This window comes from Triticum aestivum, chromosome 4B (assembly GCF_018294505.1).
Source record: "Triticum aestivum cultivar Chinese Spring chromosome 4B, IWGSC CS RefSeq v2.1, whole genome shotgun sequence".
Lineage (NCBI taxonomy): Eukaryota > Viridiplantae > Streptophyta > Magnoliopsida > Poales > Poaceae > Triticum > Triticum aestivum.
The window spans coordinates 91,799,433-91,818,977 of NC_057804.1; the positions used below are offsets into that span (position 1 = coordinate 91,799,433).

A 19,545-nucleotide genomic window follows, 5' to 3' on the forward strand; every position below is an offset into this window, starting at 1 on the left:
CCGACCACACGACGAACTCCGGCAACACGTCGGCCGAGTGGAAGCGCGGCCTGGGAGGCCGTGCAGCCATGATGCGCCTTCCCTCACCCACCGGGCAGCCGTCACCGCGCGAGGGGTCACCGCTGCAACCACGAGGAGCCACCGCAGGGGTCGCGGGGTGCTTGCAGGGGCGACCTCGACCACGCTTGGGCGGAGGGGAGTAAGGCCCTTCCGGACGAGCCTTTCCCTTCTCCGCAACCGAGAACCTCTTCGGCGGCGCCATAGGACACGGCAGGCGGCTGGAGCAGGGAGAAACAAGAAGCAACCGAAAGGAGGGATATGTGTAGCGGGCGCCTGCCCCCCCCCCCCCCCGTGCATTTATAAGCCGAGGGAGGCCAACCGCTGGCCTCAATGATTGCAGGTAATCATGACTCATTTCTGCAATTGCCAAGGCAACATGGGGAAGCGGAGACGCCCACGTCCAATCAACCGCCATGCGGCGACCAAGGTCGCAGGCTGTTGGGGCCCGTGGCGCTCCGCACTTGCCCCTTCGCTTCTCTTCTAAGCCAAGTCCGAGCGCGCCTTTGGCCCGGGGGCTACTGTCGGTGTTCTGGGAACGGGGGTCCCCAGACTTGCCTGCCTGCGGCCTACGGCGTGGCTCAAGTGGTGGCTCAGTACGGCCCATCTTCACCAACTCAAGCTCAAGACCCTCGCGAGGGGCCAAGCCTCGCGGGGCGGACGACGAGAGGCTTCCTCAGGAACAGCCTCACCAAGTAGGCTCACGAGGAGGCAGAGAGATCGGGGCAAGGGTACCTCGCGAGGTGCTCATGACACAGCCATGACGATCGAGACCAGGCGGGCGGCAGCCTGTGTAGTGTCCTTGTTTCCTCTTTGGTGCAAAGGGGGCAAGCACAGGCGTGGAGTACCCAGGCATCAAGCAAAGGTTACCATTTCGGTGCAACGAGACCAAGACTAGTAGAGTGGCAGGACGGAGGTCATTGTGGAGCCCAAGACAGCGTCATCGCCAATTCCTTTGGCAGCCGAAGACCAACTTTAGTCAGGATAATTTGTACTAGATGTTCCCCTTTAAAATGGCCGTTGTTGGCGCCCTTCCCACTCAATATTTGGGAAGAGGACCAGGGCCTCTATATATATAGATAGCCACCACAGTAGGAGGGGGATTGAATCCTTCTCAGGCAAACCACCACCACAAGAACACCTCTCGTGAGGCTGTTCCTCCCTTGTACTGTTCATCATCAGCCCCCGAGGCAATCCACCACACCACACACTGGAGTAGGGTATTACACCACAATGGTGGCCGAAACCAGTATAAATCTTGTGTCCCTTGTGTTGTTCATCGTTTAGCCTAGATTCTCAGTGAGGCGTTGGAACGTGGATCGGTAGGGGAAAGATCTTCGTGCGCACCCCAGAGTTCGAACCTTAAGGGTTTTGCCGGAACCCGATATCCGACAATCTCTTGGTTGAAAAAGGAAAGAAAGCGACGGGTGTTGGGGGACAACGCAAATGAGAATGAGCAGGTCTAGATTTCCTGTGCTCACATAGGAAAATGTCGCCGAGGAGATAAAAAATGGGACAAATGCAGACATGCTGCCTGAGTGTTTGCCGCTCTCAACAGCCACATATGCCTCACCACTTTATGCCCCTACTGTCCCTACGCCCATATCGCTACCGTTAATGTAAAATCACATGAAGCATTAAGCAATGCCACCTAATGTCACTATAAGTAATGGTCTAGTGCCGTTGATAAATTGAAGCAATGCCACCACCATTTTATGAAGTGTTTCCGTCTTGCTTTATTTCCCATGAGTTATGTTTTTGCAGTTACACTTAAATCTCACACCGCTAACATTGCTTCATCCCAGTGGAACTGCACAAATTTGATTGCACATTTACTGACCATGTGCTACTCTCATGATAGTAATACTAATGCTATTGTTCTGCATGTTAGTCTAGTGCATTGTTGATGTGATGTGATGCTACTTACTTAAGGACTCTTCATACTGTCAATCTAGTGCCAATTATAACACAATAGATGCTGCAGTTAATCATACGCCACTGCAAATATCTGTCACTGTTTAAATAACCGTATTTTGTATTTGCGCAAACAGGGATGTCTGTCTCCATATCGTTCCGGGATGTTTGTCTCCGTATCGTTTCTATCCGCGCAATCAAAAGCACACACCTCAGTTTTAGTAGAATTGCTCAAAATGAGATGGCTATCCCTCGTTGTTGTCATCTAACCTCCAGTCTTCAAGGTATTCCTACATTGGTAGTAACTAAGGTAGAATGACCAACGCAATCTAAAAGAAGTTGATTCGTACGTTTTACTTCCTGATTGCAGTGCTGGGACGAGCAAAAACAACGGCATCCTAGTCCCGAATGCACTTTCTACCAGTTCATCCATGGACCGAGGACTAGCTAGCACGGCTGCATGGCGGTTTTTTGGGCAGGTGCGCGGACAAGAGGCATTGTGGTCTGCTTATTTCTGCAAATAGCGGTGCTTAAATTTAGTGGAATGCACAAGAATTTCACCTGGTCAGTACACTGCGTGGTTCAGTTCAGCATTCCAGCTGAGACCACAATTATAATTGGTTATTCTGGAATGAGAGAACCTAACCCTGGATGGTGGCAACAAGAAAAAACCAGAGTGAACTCCAGGAAATTTAAGCCTGCCAGGAGGCCCTTTGCTCAGAGAAGCCTTGCTTGTTTTTTCCTGATTTGTAAACCTTCTCATAACTTTGTCTTTTGTTGTGAACTAGTATATGTTTGTTATGTTCTATGAATCATTGAGATGTATAAAATTGCTTAACTTATGCTTTTTAAGTTTTTTATGAAGATGAGTTTAATGTGAGTGTTCCACATGACCGCTGGACTAGCGTGTGAACGATTGGAATTTACATTGTGGCCTCAGTTAACTACATGAACGACTGTAACAAGATACATAGTTGCTTATATGTCAGACAGCAAATTGTTGATTGTTAGCTGGTCGATAGCCTAGTGTTGAAGCGAGCTGAGCCAATGTGCCATGTTTTGCACAACTGCTTACAAGTGGGATCGCACCAATAGTGTTTACAAGTATTTATGTATATGTCGGTGCACAGTTCTCGAACGAGTGCTCTATTTCATCAAAACACACATTGCTCGTATGATAAATCGTGACAACTTATGTCTTACCATGCCATATTCATGAAAAAACTAGCGAGGATGCATCTGTTTCGGCAACAATTATGATGGTTCTCACATGATTCACGGGCACACAAAAGTAGCGGCATTTCCCATAGACGGATTCAAACATAGTACTAGCCCCAGAGGGGTCGATAACAGGCAAGGTTCGGATAATTAGACACAATCCAAACTACTATTAAACACTAGCTGGGGCAATTATTTCATGCCTCGATCTAATTTGGGCTGGACACAAGATGGACCTTGCCATGAACATCATCGAGGACGTCCCGCAGCAGCTCAATCCTGTGAACCTTCATCAAGACAACCTTGTGGCCTTGCCACTGATAAACTTGTTTGTGGAGGCATGCCACGTCATCTTCCTGCGTAAGCTTGACAAGAACAGTATGCCTCACAAACGAAGGAGTAGCTTTGAACTTCTTGTGCTTCAGTACACCCTGGACAACATGCCTGACAATAGTGAGGCTGGAATACAACTCTTCATTGGTATAACCGCAAATGGCTTCCAGGATCCAACAGCCTAAGAACTCTGTTTTCACAATGTGTATATTCAGGTCATCCGCCTCATAGCGAGTGACATGTACAACCACACAATCCTTGTCTGCATCAGGGCTCTAATTGAAATAGAAAAAAAATCGAAATTACTTTTTAGTATAAGAAACACAAGTTATTTAAACCACTATGTATAGCATGGCATCGAAGCTAATAAAATTTTGCATTATTAATCACCACATACTTACAATCGAGATTGGCAAAGAAGAAAATCACCTTGGGCAGCTCAGTGGGGGGGGGGGACATCCTCGAAGGGGAAAACTGCTCCTGCAGTGCCACGGGGGTTGTAACCTCAAACGGGGCGTTGACCATCTCAGTAGTGGCCGTGAGCATATCTGGGGTCGGCTCGGTGGCTGCCTCCATCTTCTTGGAGCTCTCTGTCTCGTGGGGATCAGCCTCCCGCGTCTGCTCCAATATCGGCAGATCTTTGCCTGGTTCTCCTTGGTCCATCATGAAACTGGCGGATACTAGGAGACCACCAAAAGGAAAACACAATCGCAATGACAATGAAACAAAAAAAGAGAGTGAGGATTGGTTACTGCTTAGCAAAAGTTCTTTTTTTTCTCTGAACGAAAATATACCAACATCACGGATCCGCTTACCTTCCCTTCGTTGGGAGAGAAGAACAGTGGCAGATGCGAGTGTTGCCTTTCTTTAATACGGTGAGGGAGAAGGGGATTCAACGAAGAGTGAAATGATGGTTGCTTCGTCCGTCAAACTTAGACTGCGGAGAGGTGGGGTTTTGTGATACGACGGCTCATTACTGTCGTGCTACGACTGGGGTAACTCTCCGCCTGCATACTGCCTTCTAATTTGGTGGATGGCATTTGGGCCCGCACGCTACATGGCCCGCATGCCGGTGAACAAAAGTATAACGGCATTCAGTAGAGGGAGATGCTTCAATGAGCTAGGAGGAGCCAAAAGCGGTAGAGTGTCTCCACTGTACTAGTAGTAATTGTTTTTTCTGGATAGTTGTAGAGTGGCTCCACTGTACTAGTAGTAATTGTTTCTCTGGGCCCAAGACAAAACAGCCCATCCACACTAGTAAATAGTAAAATCAATTCAAAAGCCCATATATTTACTAAATGAGAGGTGCTACCCACACCCAGCACACCGCTCCCCAAAAAAACTTGGGTGCTCTTCTTCCTCCTCGCTCCCACCCACCTCATGTCAGCTCGCTCCACTCGTACCCCCAAATTCCTCACCTCATTCCTACAGAAAACCCCAGCTCCCCTTCTTCCTCACTACTACAGAAAACCCCCAGCTCCCCTTCTTCTTCACTCGCACTACAACTAGGCTCGTCATTCGTTACTCTGCTCAAATCCGTGAGCGCGACACGACGCCCTCGAGGAAAATGGAGTCGGCTGACCCCCAGCACCATGAAGATGAGGCTCCCGCCAGCGGCGAAGCCTGTTGTAGATCCCGCACCCGGCAGCACGGGGATAAGTGGCGACCCCGCCCCCACCGGATCCCAGGAACTCGTAGAATCTCGGGTGGACCACATCAGCGATCTCCCGGACACCGTCCTTGGGGAGATCATCTCGCTTCTCCCCACCAAGGATTGCTGCCGCACCCAAGTCCTCTCAATTCGGTGGCGTCCTCTATGGCGCGCCATGCCCCTTAATCTTGACTGTCGTCAGCTATCTCTCTTCAATGATTTTGAAATCCCCAGAGCGATCATCTCCTCCCACCAGGGCTCCGTTCAAAGCCTCTGCATCCCATCATGCTACCTGAGCAAGCATACCATGCCCTGCACGGTGGACACCTAGCTAAAATCCCCTGAATTCACAGAACTACAGCTGCATGAGTACTACTATTCCCCTAGAAATCACATACCACATACCGAACGCCATGAACTTGTGCCCTCAGCACCGATGTCCATCTCGCGGTTTTCCTCCTCTCTCCACACCGCCACCATTGCGTTGTGCTACCTACCAGACAATCTGGTACTAAACCTTTGACTCCCATTTCTCAAGAAACTTTCACTTGTGCGGGTTCATATATCGGAGGCCTCATTGCACAGCATCATCCACTCCAGTTGCCCTTCCCTGGAGTGCTTGGTGCTTGTTTTCATAGTTAGAATCGGGTGTCTCCAAATAAAGTTGCCTAACCTTGTAAGAATTGGAATTTCTTTTGACGTAAGGCAGCTCATCATCCAAGATGCCCCTTCACTTCAAAGGTTGATCCTTGATTCTAGTTATTCACGGTTGCAAATAACCATCCTCTCTGCGCCTAAACTGGAGACCTTGAGTGTAATACATGATCTATGTGCTCATTTCAATATGATGTTTGGCTCCACAGTTCTTCAGGTACTTTATATTATCATCTACACTTGTAACCATAAGCTGCATTTTAAATTTCTACGCATAAGTTATATATCATCTTGGAGTACACATTTTATACTAATATTATGTTCTAAGCTCAATGAAGAGTTTCTCCATGGATGGCCTATCAATGGTGCTGGATTCTATCAAGATCTTATATATCCAAATGAATAGTTTTGATCTGAACAAGATTATTGGCTTGCTGCAATGCTTTCCATGTCTAGAGAAGTTGTATATAAAGGTGATAATTACACGCACATTGGAAGCCCGCATATAGTGTACTAGAATTAACCGTTCAGTTGTTGCTCTTTCGACACTCTTTCTTTAGACCTTTACTATTTCCAATCTTCATGTCTATTTAGGCAACAGGACGGGGTAAGAAAGTTATAACCAATTGGTGGATTCGTAAGCATCGAGATTTTCTCACTTATCATGAGCTTTGATTGAAGACGATAACGCTAGAACGATATGTAGCCAACCGTGCAAACACTAGATTTGTCACATTCTTCCTGCTGAATGCGAGGTTACTATTGTCCATTAGGCTTAAGTTTATCAGCAGCATGGTTTTGACGGATGGGTATGTCGAAGAGCAAAAAAGGAGTTTCAGGTGGGCAAAAGAGATTCTGAACATGCCGGGCTTCTATTTACAACATATTGTGGTCATAATCCAGTAAATTTTATGACCCAGGATGTTCATTGTATGGACCTGACCAATCCATATGACTGTGACTGCCGAAAACAGTGCTGGAGTTAGATGTTGTTGCCCTTTTCAACCTGGGTTTTTTTGTAAACCTTATGAACAATTAACCCTCGTGCTTTTGTACAGTTTGTAAGCTGGAGTTAGATGTTCCTGCCCTTTTCAACTCGGCTGTGACTGTCATATTTTCTTTGAAACAAGGCAAATGGCTTGCCATTCGTTTAATTTAGAGTGAAATATTGTAACAAATCCCAACCAAGGGAAATAACATCACTCTCGCCGGCTTCTTGAGCTCACTGTGCATTACAAAAGCCAAATGATTAGCCCCCACCAGCACCCACAAACTTATTTCGAACTAGCACATCAAATGGGCTGTAAATTTTCATAGGAAAGGCTGCATGACCGTGACAGATTTGGATTCTTACATTTGGGACCCGCTTGGAAATAGCCTATCCAAGGTGGTGTCGACTTACTAGCCAGTCAACAAACGATTCTGCCTACCAGCCGTTGGATTGACATCCAACATCTGTCGTGTATCTTCTATCTCTTGTCTTCTTCTTCCTCCAGCCGCCCAAACCAAACCTCCCCGTCGGCTCCGCCTGCTCCCACCTCCCATGGCTGGCTGCGCCTTCGCTGCCCTACCATACGTACCCTCCAACGTTGGCCAGTCCCTCCATCTATTCACCCACACATCTTGTTATTCTCCGGCGACGTCAGCCCCAACACGCACCCGCACCCGAACCAGTCAACCCTCGTACTCCCCTCCTCCTGCGACTGGACCGGCGCATCTTCCACGGCTCCTGTTCGTTCTGTCCGAGGCCTCGCCGTCGTCCTCTGCCTTGCAGCCTTGGTTCGCTCGCCGTGCACGATGCGCCACCCTCTTGTGTTGTCAACATCGTCAACAACCGAGAGGAACAAGGAGATAACTGTACGTGGAGAGGATGACAATAGGGACCCACCAGCGTCATGGCAGTATGCAAGCAAGTGCCTCTATATTACAAGCCCAAAAATATGGTTCCTCCTAATGGTTGGACATCTAGGGCTCACGCCATTGTCAAAGTAGTCAATAAACGAGAGAATTACACTACGAGCGGCTGACACCAGGGACCCAACAGGTCGCACAGTTTTTTTAGGAACAAGCAGTTGTTATTTATACTAGTTTTAGCGACGGATCAGGGTAACAACGGGGCTGTGCGGGGGCTGTGGCCCGTCTAGCCAGGGTTTTATTTATGTTTACCACATCATGAGCACAGTTGTGTTTTTTTCTTGCTGAAAATGGCTAGCCTAGTTCTATTTTTTAAAAAGAAATACCCAAACAAGCCTACTTGCTTTACCGGCCCTGCTGGGTTGCAAATCTTTCAAGACGAGGAGAGTTTCATTCGGTTTGCCCAGAAATAGGCTGTTCATTTTTAAAACACATCAAACCGGGAATCAGTTTCAATTTTTTCATTACAAGATTTTAAATTCCATTGATTTTTATGCGTGTACAATCATTTGGATTTTATATTTATATAAATTATTTTTCAAAATAGTTTGAATGTGAATCGATATTTCTGGATTAAAAACAGTTGACCGCGCCGAAATATGCAAAATTTCGTATACTTTTTAACCGTGGCCACAATATGGGGTGTAACGCTAACAAAAAGAAGATGAGCTCCAAAAAAATTCTTAAGAATTAGCAAATGGGTTGTACATTATAAGAAATAATGGTAGATGGGTTGTATGCTGTTTTCCACAGATTTGAGGCTGACTTGTGCGGCTACTACAGATTGACGCGTATGCTTTCATAAAAAAAGGTTGACACACACACAACGCCCTGTCAACTTAGTCAACACACGAGAGCAGTGATTGTTGGATATCCATCCAACGGCTGTCGTGCTTCTTCAATCTCTGCTCTTCATGCTCCAGTCGCTCAAACAAGCGCCAGCGGGACTGCCTGCTCCCTCCTCCCGCGGATGGCTATGCTGTCGCGCAGGCCTCACGGCCCCACCGTACTCCCATCGCTGGCCTAGCCATCCCTCTACTCACCCACACCTTCTGTTATTCTCCGGGGACGGCAGACGAACCAGTAAACCCTCATACTCCTCCGCGTGGGAAACAACTGCCGAGTATTCCCTGGCTCCGTGTCGTTCCCTTCCTAGGCATCGTCGTCGTCCACCGCCCTGGTGCTCTCGGTGTGGCCTGGTCAACGTGGTCAATGAACAACATCCATCGGAAGTGGACTGTACGTGGAGAGGCTGACAGCTGCATCCACAGCCGCACGCAAGGAAATGCCTCCTTATTACGCGTAAAATAATGATTCCTCCACCTGACAGCTAGGACCCACAGGAAGGGCCTCTGTATTTCGCGAAAAAAATGTTCCCCCCCCCGTTGACAGGTCGGACCCACTAGCTATATTTTCACATGCAAGGAAGTGCCTCCTTATTACGCCCAAAAAAAATGAATACCCCCCTACTAGCTGGGACCACCATATTGTTGGGCTGACTTGTGGGCCTACTAAGTTGATGGGGACGGAGGGCTTTGTCAACTTAGTCAATACTCCAGTGACTGTATGATGTCCATCCAACGGCCATAGTGCTTCTTCAACCTCTGGTCTTCTTGCTCCAGCCGCCCAAAGCAGCATCGGTCGTGCCGCCTGCTCCTGCCTCTCGTCGCCGGTTGTGCTACCGCAGAGGCCTCACCGCCCCCATACTACTCCCACCATTGGCCAGGCCATCATTCCACTCACCCACACCCCCTGTTATTCTGCGGCAACGGCAGCCTCGCACCACAGTCGAACCAGTAAAACCTCGTACTCCTCTCTGCATGGGCATAAACTACCGCGTCTTCCCCGGCTCCGTGGTGTCCCCTTCCTAGGCCTCGCTGTCGTCCACCACTGTGGTGCTCTCGGCGTGGCGTGGTCAATGTGGTCAACAACCGACTTCCATCGGAAGAGTACTGTATGTGGAGAGGCTGACAGCTGGGTCCACGGCAGCCGCAAGGAAGTGCCTCCTTATTACGCGGAAAATAATTATTCCTCCACCTGACAGCAGGGACCCACCGGATGGGCCACCTGTATTTTGCAAAAAAAAACATTTCTCCCTGACTGTTGGGACCCACCGGATGGGCCATCGTATTTCGTGAAAAAAACATTCCCCCCGCTGTCGGCTCGGACCCATCGGAAGTGCCTCCTTATTACGCACAAAAAAATGAATACTCCCCCTGCTAGCTGGGACCTACCTTAGTGGGAGGCTGACTTGTGGGCCTACTAAGTTTACGGGGACGGAGGGCTTTGTCAACTTAGTCAATATGAACGATTCTAGCTCCAGTGACTATACGATGTCCATCCAACGGCCATAGTGCTTCTTCAACCTCTGGTCTTCTTGCTCCAGCCTCTCAAATCAGCGCTGGTCGTGCCGCATGCTCCTGGCTCCCGTGGCCGGCTGTGCTGCCGCGGAGGCCTCGTCGCCCCCTACTATTCCCACCGCTGGCCAGGCCCTGCGGCGACGGCAGCCTCACACCATAGCCGAACCAGTGAACCCTCGTACTCCTCTCCGCGCGGGCTTCCGCTGCTGCGTCTTCCCCGGCTCCGCGTCGTCCCCTTCCTAGGCCTCGCCGTCGTCCACCGCCCTGGTGCTCTCCGCGCAGCGTGGTCAACGTGGTCAAGGAACGACTTCCATCGGAAGAGTAGTGTACGTGGAGGGGCTGATAGCTGGGTCCACGGCGGCCGCAAGGAAGTGCCTCCTTATTACGCGCAAAATAATTATTCCTCCACCCGACAGCAGGGACCCACCAGACGGGCCATCGTATTTCGTGAAAAAATGTTTCCCCTAGGACTGTTGGGACCCACCAGCTACACCTTCGCACGCAAGGAAGTGCGTTCGGGCAAAAAAATGATTCGCCCCCCTGACTGCTGGGACCCACCAGCTACATCTTCGCACAGAGGAAGTGCCTGATAGTCGGGACCCACCTGGTCGAAGTGTACGTAGCATTGTCATTCTGGTCACGAACGTGTATGTACATACTGGTAGATGTAGGCACGCACGTGTCGTAGTAGAGGCGCGCACGTAGCATGTACACGTACATATAGTGGCCAGTGTGCAAGAAAGAAAATACGGCCACGTATGTGTACATATGGGCGTGGTCTTGAATGCCTACTCGCGCATACGTACAGCCAAGGCTCGTGTACATGGCTGGGTCGGAACGGAGAAACAACTTCGTCGTCGTGTTCATGGGGAGCCAACCGGCTGGGTCGGAGCGGAATGCGTCGTCGTGTTCATCGGGAGGGCTTGGACGGAACAGGCGATGGAAACATAGCCTGGCGTATCGCAAAATGGAGGAAACGGCCTTGTATTCGACCAGCCACGTTCGAAACGGCATCCTGTTCATCGGGAGGGGTCTGGCGTACCGCAAAACGGAGGAAACGTTCTTGTGTTGGACCTCCTACGATCGAAACAGGGTCCTGTTGATCGGGAGGGGTGTGGCGTACCGCAAAACGGACGAAACAGACTTGTGTTGGAGCCCTACGGTCGAAGCAGGGGTCTTGTTCATTGGGAGGGGTGTGGCATACCGCAAAACGGGACTCCACGGCATACTGTTCATCTCCACCGTTGACCTCCTCCAGCCTCCACGGGCTACTGTTCATCCACCGTCGACCTCCTCCAGCCTCCACCTGCGATTGTTCATCCACGGGCTCATGTTCATCCAGCCTCCACCGCGCGCTACTCCACCGGCTACTGTTCAACTACCCCTCTCTACGGGCTCCTGTTCAACCACCCCTCCACGGGCTACTGTTCATCCACCCCTCCACCATCTACTGTTCATCCAGCCCTCCACGGGGTCGTCCTATTCATCCATCCCTCCACGGGGTCCTGTTCATCCAACCCGAACCGGCTCGATTGATCGGGGTCCTGTTCATCCAGAGGCAACGCCATGGGGTCCTGTTCATCCACCCCCACCGCTCACTATTCATCCAACCCCCCCCCCCCCCGCAACGCTCACTGCTCATCCAAACCCCCCCCCCTGCAACGCTCACTGTTCATCCAGAGGCAGCATCGATCGGCTTCAGTTTGCAGCAGTAGCGAAGGAATCGCTCGATCGCTCGGGTTCAGTAACGCGTAGCCTGCAGTGCAATCGCTCGGGTTCAGTTAGGCGACGCCTCGCTTGGGTTCAGTTAGAGCCCAACGCCTCACACACACACGTGTATGTGTACGAGAGAAACGCGCATCGCTCGGCCCCCGACAACCCACCGTAACCGGGAACTCCCTGAAATTTTCCTCGCCCTGGCTTCTACCACGGTTTTTTCCGTCATGGACGGCCCAAAGAATGTCATGCAGCTGCGTCTTCGTCCCGCCCAGGATGAAAAGCCCATTTTCTGTCATGAATTTTTGTCATAGAAGTAGGACCCCACCACATCTATGATGATACCGGGTTTTGTCACAATTATCGTCATAGAAGTGTCATAAGTATGACAGGAAAAAAAAATTCGTTCGGCCCAAAATGTCACGGATGTGTCTTTTTTTTGTAGTGGGGCCTGGGTGGGCACGCATGTGCAGGGGTTGGGTTGGCCGCGTGTGTGCATGTTGGGGCTTGGCTGGGAGGCGCGTGATGATGTAGAAGGCAAGTGAACAGAGGGACTCGGTGGGAGAGAAGCTGGGCTCGGGTGATGCGACGGTCGGAGAGATGTTGTGGAGGAGTTGGTCGGCGCCTTGGACGAGTCCGTGCGTGCATGACTGTGCCACCGGGGAAAGCAAAGCAGCAGCGTAAGTCCTCCCTTTGCCCTTCTCTTTCTATGTTACTAGATGACCCGGTTGCGCCAATGGCGCAAAAAGCTAGTTAGAAGTCGTGTTAGTAGTGAGTAAGTAGGAGATATGTAGCTAGAAATATAATGCAATGTGATCTATATTACAGATAGTGGAATGACTTGTATCGGTTTACATCTGCCAAAGAAAAAGAAAAGGACTTGTGTTGGTTTACAGAAACACTTATATATAGGTAGCCTGCCTCACAACTTATTTAGGCATCTTCTTAGTTTGATTGTGGTCTTCAGAGCGTGTGAACGCATGAATAAACACAGTGTCATTGTCGCATAATGCTTGAATATTACACTTTCACACGTACTTGAAGGCCTGTAAAAGGTAACAAATTATCAGACACAGATCGCTGAGATAGCAAAATCATCATAACAAAAACACTAAGAGCAACAAAAACGTGCACCGATCAGCATAATTATTTGATTCACTTCTCTGACACAGCTCTGCCTTTGAACTGCACATTTGTGCCACATACAACTGAAGCCAAAACTAAAAACACAAAGAAATAAGAGGACAAATATTGTACTTCCTCGGTCCCAAGTGTCGTTGATTTAGTACAACTTTGTACTCACTTATTTTTGGGGCGGAGAGAGTATAAAACAGCTAACCAAGCCAGCCAACAACGATATATCTTGTGATCAAGATATTCAGTTAGTACTTACTACTGTAGATCACTAAGTATACTTATACATTCACATGTACAAGCTTCAAAGGTAATGTGTCATGAGTGTGTAACTATCATGATTTTTAAGGCGGTAAGGCGACCTAAGGTTGAGCACCCACCGCTTTGACGCCTAACCTCCTAAAGCGGGCGTAATTGCAAGGCGGTGTCAGCGCGCGCCTTGCCGCCCTAAATAGTGGTGACTACCAATCCCCAAATAATTATTTGGATGAGAGAATGATATATTAGAAAAATGCATGCAACATTTATAAGACAACAAAAAGCTCAAAAATTAGATATAGCAAATTCATCGGAATCACACGGACACGTTGGAGGCAAGTATGTATCAAGTATATAGAGAAATAAGAACAGAGAGGTCAAACTCTGCAGTTACCGTTCTAAAGCACGCTAAGCCAAACTCTGTAGCTATGGTTCCAATGCACGCTATGCTAAGCCAAACTTTGTAGATACAATAGGTAATGAACCGTTTGGGTCCAAGTAAACAAGTAATGGAAACATAACCTTTTTACTTCTAAGGAAATACTAACAATCTGGTTCTAAAAAAGATTTAAACATGAATACATACAAGAGGTGGCTACCGAGCCACAAGATTCAGATAGGTTAACCAAAAAGCTTCTACCACTGAAAACAAATGAACTTGTACACGAACAAACAAGCATAGTGAGTGTTTGTCATCGCTGCAATTTGTATCTGAGGGAAACAACTCACCTCTCCAAGAAGAAATCATGCCTTCCTTTCCTCCTTAAACTCAGAGAGCTGCAACCTACGCCTTGGCTGTCACGGGAGTAGCAGCAGTGAACCACCACCTCCAAGACTTTTTTCAAAGCATTTCACAGTGCTTCATACAACTCATCACTGGGTAGCAACACTGGACTGGTGTATGAAATGCCACCACCAAAACATTTGTTACTAAGCTTCATTTGTAACATAGTTTGAGAATCAATCAAAGTAGCCTGCTATAAAGGCTTCCATTGTGAATATCATTGCTAGTAAGTAATTGACTCAACCAGAAGAACTTTGGGAGCATCTGGTTCCTGCATGAAGGGATTCTAATTAATTATGAGATACAAATTGTGCCAAATTTAATAACACTCATGACAAGTAAACAAGCAAAGTCAATTACAAAATTAACTAATTGGTGATTGTATCATCACACAACAGAAAGTGTTTGCTAATCAGGCCACGTGCGACTATGTGCTCCATGCATGGTTTATATGAAAACAAGGCGAGGGGGGGTCTGCAGCAGTACGACAACGGCCCATGTTATTTTTCGTCCTTATCCAACAACTACCAGCATGCACTCATTGCGTTGAGTGGATGAATCATTTGATCATTTCGCAAATACTAATCAAAAAGCTAATTCTACTTACAGCGATATGCCCTATTACGGTTACGCTTCAGTTAGTCCCACGGGAATAACAAAACTCCAATATAATATATATATATATATATATATATATATATATATATATATATATATAGATGGTCTATTCTGCTAATATTAGTAGAATAACTATTCTGCACACCACTTTCGCACTGCATGCTGAACGCAAGTGCACTGCATCTTCTTGACGACGAGCACTGCAATATAGACTAGTGAACTTCGCGTCGGAAAAAACTGCACGCAATGTTTTTCTGGTACTGTTTTTGCTCTAATTTTTTGATTGTTTATCGGAACGAGGCGTATAATATACCGTTGAAAAGCTATGGATTAGGCGCAACTTCGTCATGTTGGACAGTTTTCGAGATTTCACACGGTTTAAGAGCAGTTTTAAAAATGGTGTGGCGGATGACGAGTGGAAGCAAGTGTTTTTTCGCGTTTTTTTCTAAACTGCTTGTCGGAATGAAGCAAATGATACGTCGTTGGATAGATATCATTGAGGCGCATCTTTTTCATATATAAATGTTTCTCTAATTCCTTACGGTTTAAGAGCAGTTTCAAATTTACTAAATCACGGAATTCTGTTTTTCAAATTTTCGGTACTATTTTCGCTCCAGTTTTTGAACTGTTTGTCGAAACGAGGCGTGTGATACGCTGTTGGAAAGCTACGAACGAGGCTCAACTTTCATATGTTGAAATATTTTTGAAATTCCTTACGGTTTTAAGTTAATTTTGTAAATCGTGCGGCGGACGACAAGTGGCAGCGGCCGTTTTTCTTGAAATTTTTACAAACCGATTGTCGAAATGATTCAAATGATATGCCGTTGGAGAGATATCAACGAGACGCAACTTTTTCATGTAGAACACACTTTCTAATTCCTTACGGTTTAATAGCAGTTTTAAAATTAGCAAAAAGCGGACACTCTGTTTTTTTGTGACACCAAAATCGTCGTCGAACAGAAGAACGCACTGCTTCAAACTGAAAACCGCACTGCAATAGACAGTCAAGTGAACTTCATGATTTCTTTTTGTCGGACATAAACTTTCTCGCACAAGTTTTTGTTGTCTTTTTTTCAATTTTTCTCCGAATGGGAGTGGACAACAACACTTCCGAAAGTGAACCGTAACACTACCAAAAGTGAACCTCATGAGTACTTGTTGTCTTTTTTTATACTTATTAATTTTTTACGCGCGTTGACCAAGCGAGTGGACCTTTCATCGGACAGAAGAACGCATTACTTCTAACTGAAAACCGCACTGCATCAGGCAGTGAAGTGCACTGTATTTTCTTAAATGCATTTTTTGTTCTAAGTGGTGTACTGAGGTGTCCTTCATAGTGGACCTTTTTTAGACCAAAGTGCACGGAATGGTCAAGAAGAATGAACCACAACAACCACGCAAGTTTAATAAGGCGAATCACAAAGAATTTCAACAATAAACTACAATACTTTGAAAAAATGTACTTCTTCAATTCACCGAGCGCACTGCTTTTACAAAGAAAGATTTTACAAACAGAGCAATAAACCACAATGGAGTGTAACAAAATTGCATCCCTTTCCTTTCTTCTATCTCCATGTTACAATCATCACACACAAAATAAAACACACCGCACATTTTTTTTAAATGCAATGACACAATGCAGTGCCTGCCCCGCCTAACCGCACGCACTCTCTGGACGTACTGCAATCACGCGGTCGCTCATTTTGCTAGTGAACTTCAAAACATTTTTCTCAATGACATGGAAAAATTTAAGACAACTCTAGAGCAAAATAGGCCAATTGCCAAAATGAAAAAAAGGAAAGGAACATATTTAACAGGTCCTCTCACTCCTCAATGCAAAAGCTTCAGCAGCAACCTTGTTCAATTTTTCCTTCTACTCTTCTTTGAAGCATATCAGATAGTTTATCCTAGATTATTCTAGAAATCTCACAGTTGCATAATAAGTGTGCAACGTTCTTGTCTAGAGCACAACAAACGCAAAGCGTCAGAGATACGTTTTCTTTTACAAGGTTGTCACACTTTTTCCAAAAATTTATTATGAGCTACTACCAGCTACAGCAAGAGGAACAGCCGGGATAAAGACAAGCATAACATAACACACAGAAGTTGAGAGCAGCATATAACGATTGTGAGGAGTAGATTCCAGAGCTATCCATTCCCAAGCTAGGGGGATCCTCTTTCTGAATGTTGTGGTAGAGGTGCTGTTGTGCACGGATGCTCATCAGATTGCACGCGGATGAGCCCTGTTCTGCATGGCGAGCGTCCGCAAACTGCATGCCATGGTCGACGGACTACAGGGGAAGAGATGGCCCTCGCCGGACTACACAAGCATGAGCCCTGAACCGCACGACGAGCGTCTCCGAGCTGCACAACCATGGTCGACGGACCACAGGGGAAGAGATGGAGATGGCGCTCTCCCGACTGCACGCACACAAGCCCGGAACCGCATGGGGAGCATCTCCGAGCTGCACGGCCATGGTCCACCGACCAATGGGAAGAGATGGCGCTCGCCGTAGTGCATGCGCACAAGCTCCGAACGGCATCGCGAGCATCTCCAAGCTGCATGACCACAACACCCGCATACTGTGAGGCGCAATCCTTTTTCTGAACTCTTCGGCCATCAAGGAGGAGCACCTCATCTCGCATGGAGTGAATTGCACATGCCGCCAGTGGAGCCGCCGGACTGCTGTGTGAATGAACGCATGTGGATAAGGGGGAGAGAGTAGAGTGGTGGCTGTCGCCGCTGGCCAATCCGCCGCCAGATGGTCGTCGCGGGAAGGCCATTGGTGGCCCCGTTGAACTGCATGAGGAAGCCAAATCGCCCAGCGGCATGGGCGAGCAAAAAGGAGAGAAGGCAGCACCCAAGGGGACCGCATCAAAAAATTTAGTGTGCATCAAAAAATCTGAAGGAAAGGGCAAGCTGCAGTTGTCCCCCATGCGAACTGCAGAGAAGGGGAAGCTAGGATGCCGGGGAGTGGCACGTGCGACGGGCGTCTGGAGGTGGAGGGCCGGATCCGAACTGCACGGGATAGCAGTGCAGTAGATGTGCACTGCACGCGGGGTGGAGGCAGAACGACGGGAACCCCAGGAGGAGCGCTCGGGGGCCCTCGCCGCTGGCCGCGACGGAGGTGCAGCTCGCCGTCGTCCGCCCTCCGCCGAACACCATGGGAGGAGCAGTCTAGCTCCGCGCCAGGTGAACGACGCGAGATTGGGAGGAGGTTCGTGGGGGAAGAGCCAAGATCCGTCGCCGGCTGGGCAGGGGGTGCTCAGATCCATCGCTGGCTGGGTGCGGGGTGGCCGGAACGAGCTCGGTGGAAGGAGGTGGGTCAAGGTGATGAGGACAGGGGGCGCTCCGGTGCTGGGAGGAAGTGCGGCGCGACCGCGCGGGGAAGGAGCCATGGGGAGGGAGGCGCGGGGAAGGAGCCATGGGGAGGGAGGCGCGGGGAAGGAGGAGGTTAGGTGGGATGGGCGCGGCCCTGGCTGAAGGAAAGAGGTGGAGGGAGTGGGTGGAGGGGAGAGTTCGTGGGTGGAGGAAGGAGGTGGAGCACCGACGGAAGAAGGTGGAGTCGGATTGGGGTCGTGGTCGTGCGGGAGGTGGATTGGGGTGTTAGCAGAATAAGGGTTTGATGTGTAGAATAAGACTCTAGAGGGTGTTATTATAATAGACCCACCACATGAATTTCGGGTTTTAACACATGCAGCATGGTAATCTCTGGTAAAATAGAAAAAAAATGTTGATAACTATGTATTAATCATAGTTTATGGTATGAAAGGCTTGCTGGACAGTTATTTGTATTGCTCCATTGAGCAATGACTAATTTTGATATCCCGCAACATGAATCCCTAGAAACAGGATAGATACTTCCTGACAAATGAAACGAAGGATTGCTCTATATTTGGGAAGCAAACAAATCTAAAAAGCATCAATGAAATGATCGCAAACACACGAAAATGAATCGAAGGACTGCTCTATATTTGGGAAGTAATCAAATCTAAAAAGTATGTATGAATTGCTCACAAACACATAGTTCCAATATTGAAACAAGCACTAGAAGAACTCTAGTTCTCTAGACTGAGGTATCAACAAAGCCTATCTTCCAATTCAGGAATAACTTAAGGTGCATCTGAAACTCATTGGCATACATTTGTAGTAAATTTCACTTCTATACTTTTTCTGCCAAGTCTCATCTATAATCATCAAAGAAACACAAGAAATGAACCGCATTTGCTGGGCCCGCAAGTCAATGAGAGCCAAAAAATATAATATTCACAGGACACTTGCGTGACAAAGATGAAGAATATTCATACACTACAGGAAGAAGGTTAACACTATCTACTTCTATAAAGAGATGTTAAGTGTCAAACCTGGGGTATGTTATTAAAAGTAGAATGTGGTCTGAAAGGGTTGAGCCAGGGAAAACATGTCCACCAATTGCAATTCTTGAATATGTCAAGAAAATGTTAGCATGGGACCATTATTCATGTGAATCAATAAATGTGACATGACACCCTTGGAATAATGGAAGTTCGGCTTGTAAATAATAACCAAAATATACAGTCGAGAATATATACTTATCAGTTGTCTAGCTATCTTTCTCCCTAGCATTTTGTCTCTCTCACTCTTTATCTCTACTTCCACCAACATACGTACATATATGTTGTTGGGCAGAAACAGAGTAGGCAATCACATGCATATGTAGATGGAGAATGCAGAGAATTAGAATCGGGACATAGAGAAGCATACTTTTGGCGGCACCGCGTCACAAACAGGAGGTTGCAGCCAATCCCGCTTGAGAAGAAAGCAAGTAGATGGCTAGCAAAAGAAAGGGATAGTCAGCCAAAGGCAAGGAAATCTGAGCTGCAGATACGGCGCACTGCCGCAGAGCTGTGTAGGAAGATATACCATGTAGATGGATGGGCTAGATATACCATGT

At 47.8% G+C, this 19,545-nt stretch overlaps 1 protein-coding gene across 1 annotated transcript; it reads right to left on the reverse strand.

Moving 5' to 3' along the window:
- Positions 1-16,454: 16,454 nt before the first annotated feature.
- On the reverse strand, positions 16,455-18,216 carry LOC123091214 (uncharacterized). The gene is made up of 2 exons (XM_044512645.1): positions 17,246-18,216; positions 16,455-17,170 (listed from the first exon to the last, which is right to left on the reverse strand). The coding sequence occupies exons 1-2, from the start codon at positions 18,008-18,010 to the stop codon at positions 16,775-16,777; spliced, it is 1,161 nt and encodes a 386-aa protein (XP_044368580.1). The 5' UTR covers positions 18,011-18,216; the 3' UTR covers positions 16,455-16,774.
- Positions 18,217-19,545: the final 1,329 nt, after the last annotated feature.

What these genes read in the sequence shown, in the direction of transcription:
- LOC123091214 (XM_044512645.1), bottom strand. Translation starts at nt 18,010, where the DNA reads ATGGCTCCTTCCCCGCGCGGTCGCGCCGCACTTCCTCCCAGCACCGGA. An exon ending in TTCACTCCATGCGAGATGAG is followed by an intron (nt 17,171 to 17,245) that starts GTGCTCCTCCTT and finishes GTGGTCATGCAG; the next exon opens with CTTGGAGATGCTCGCGATGC.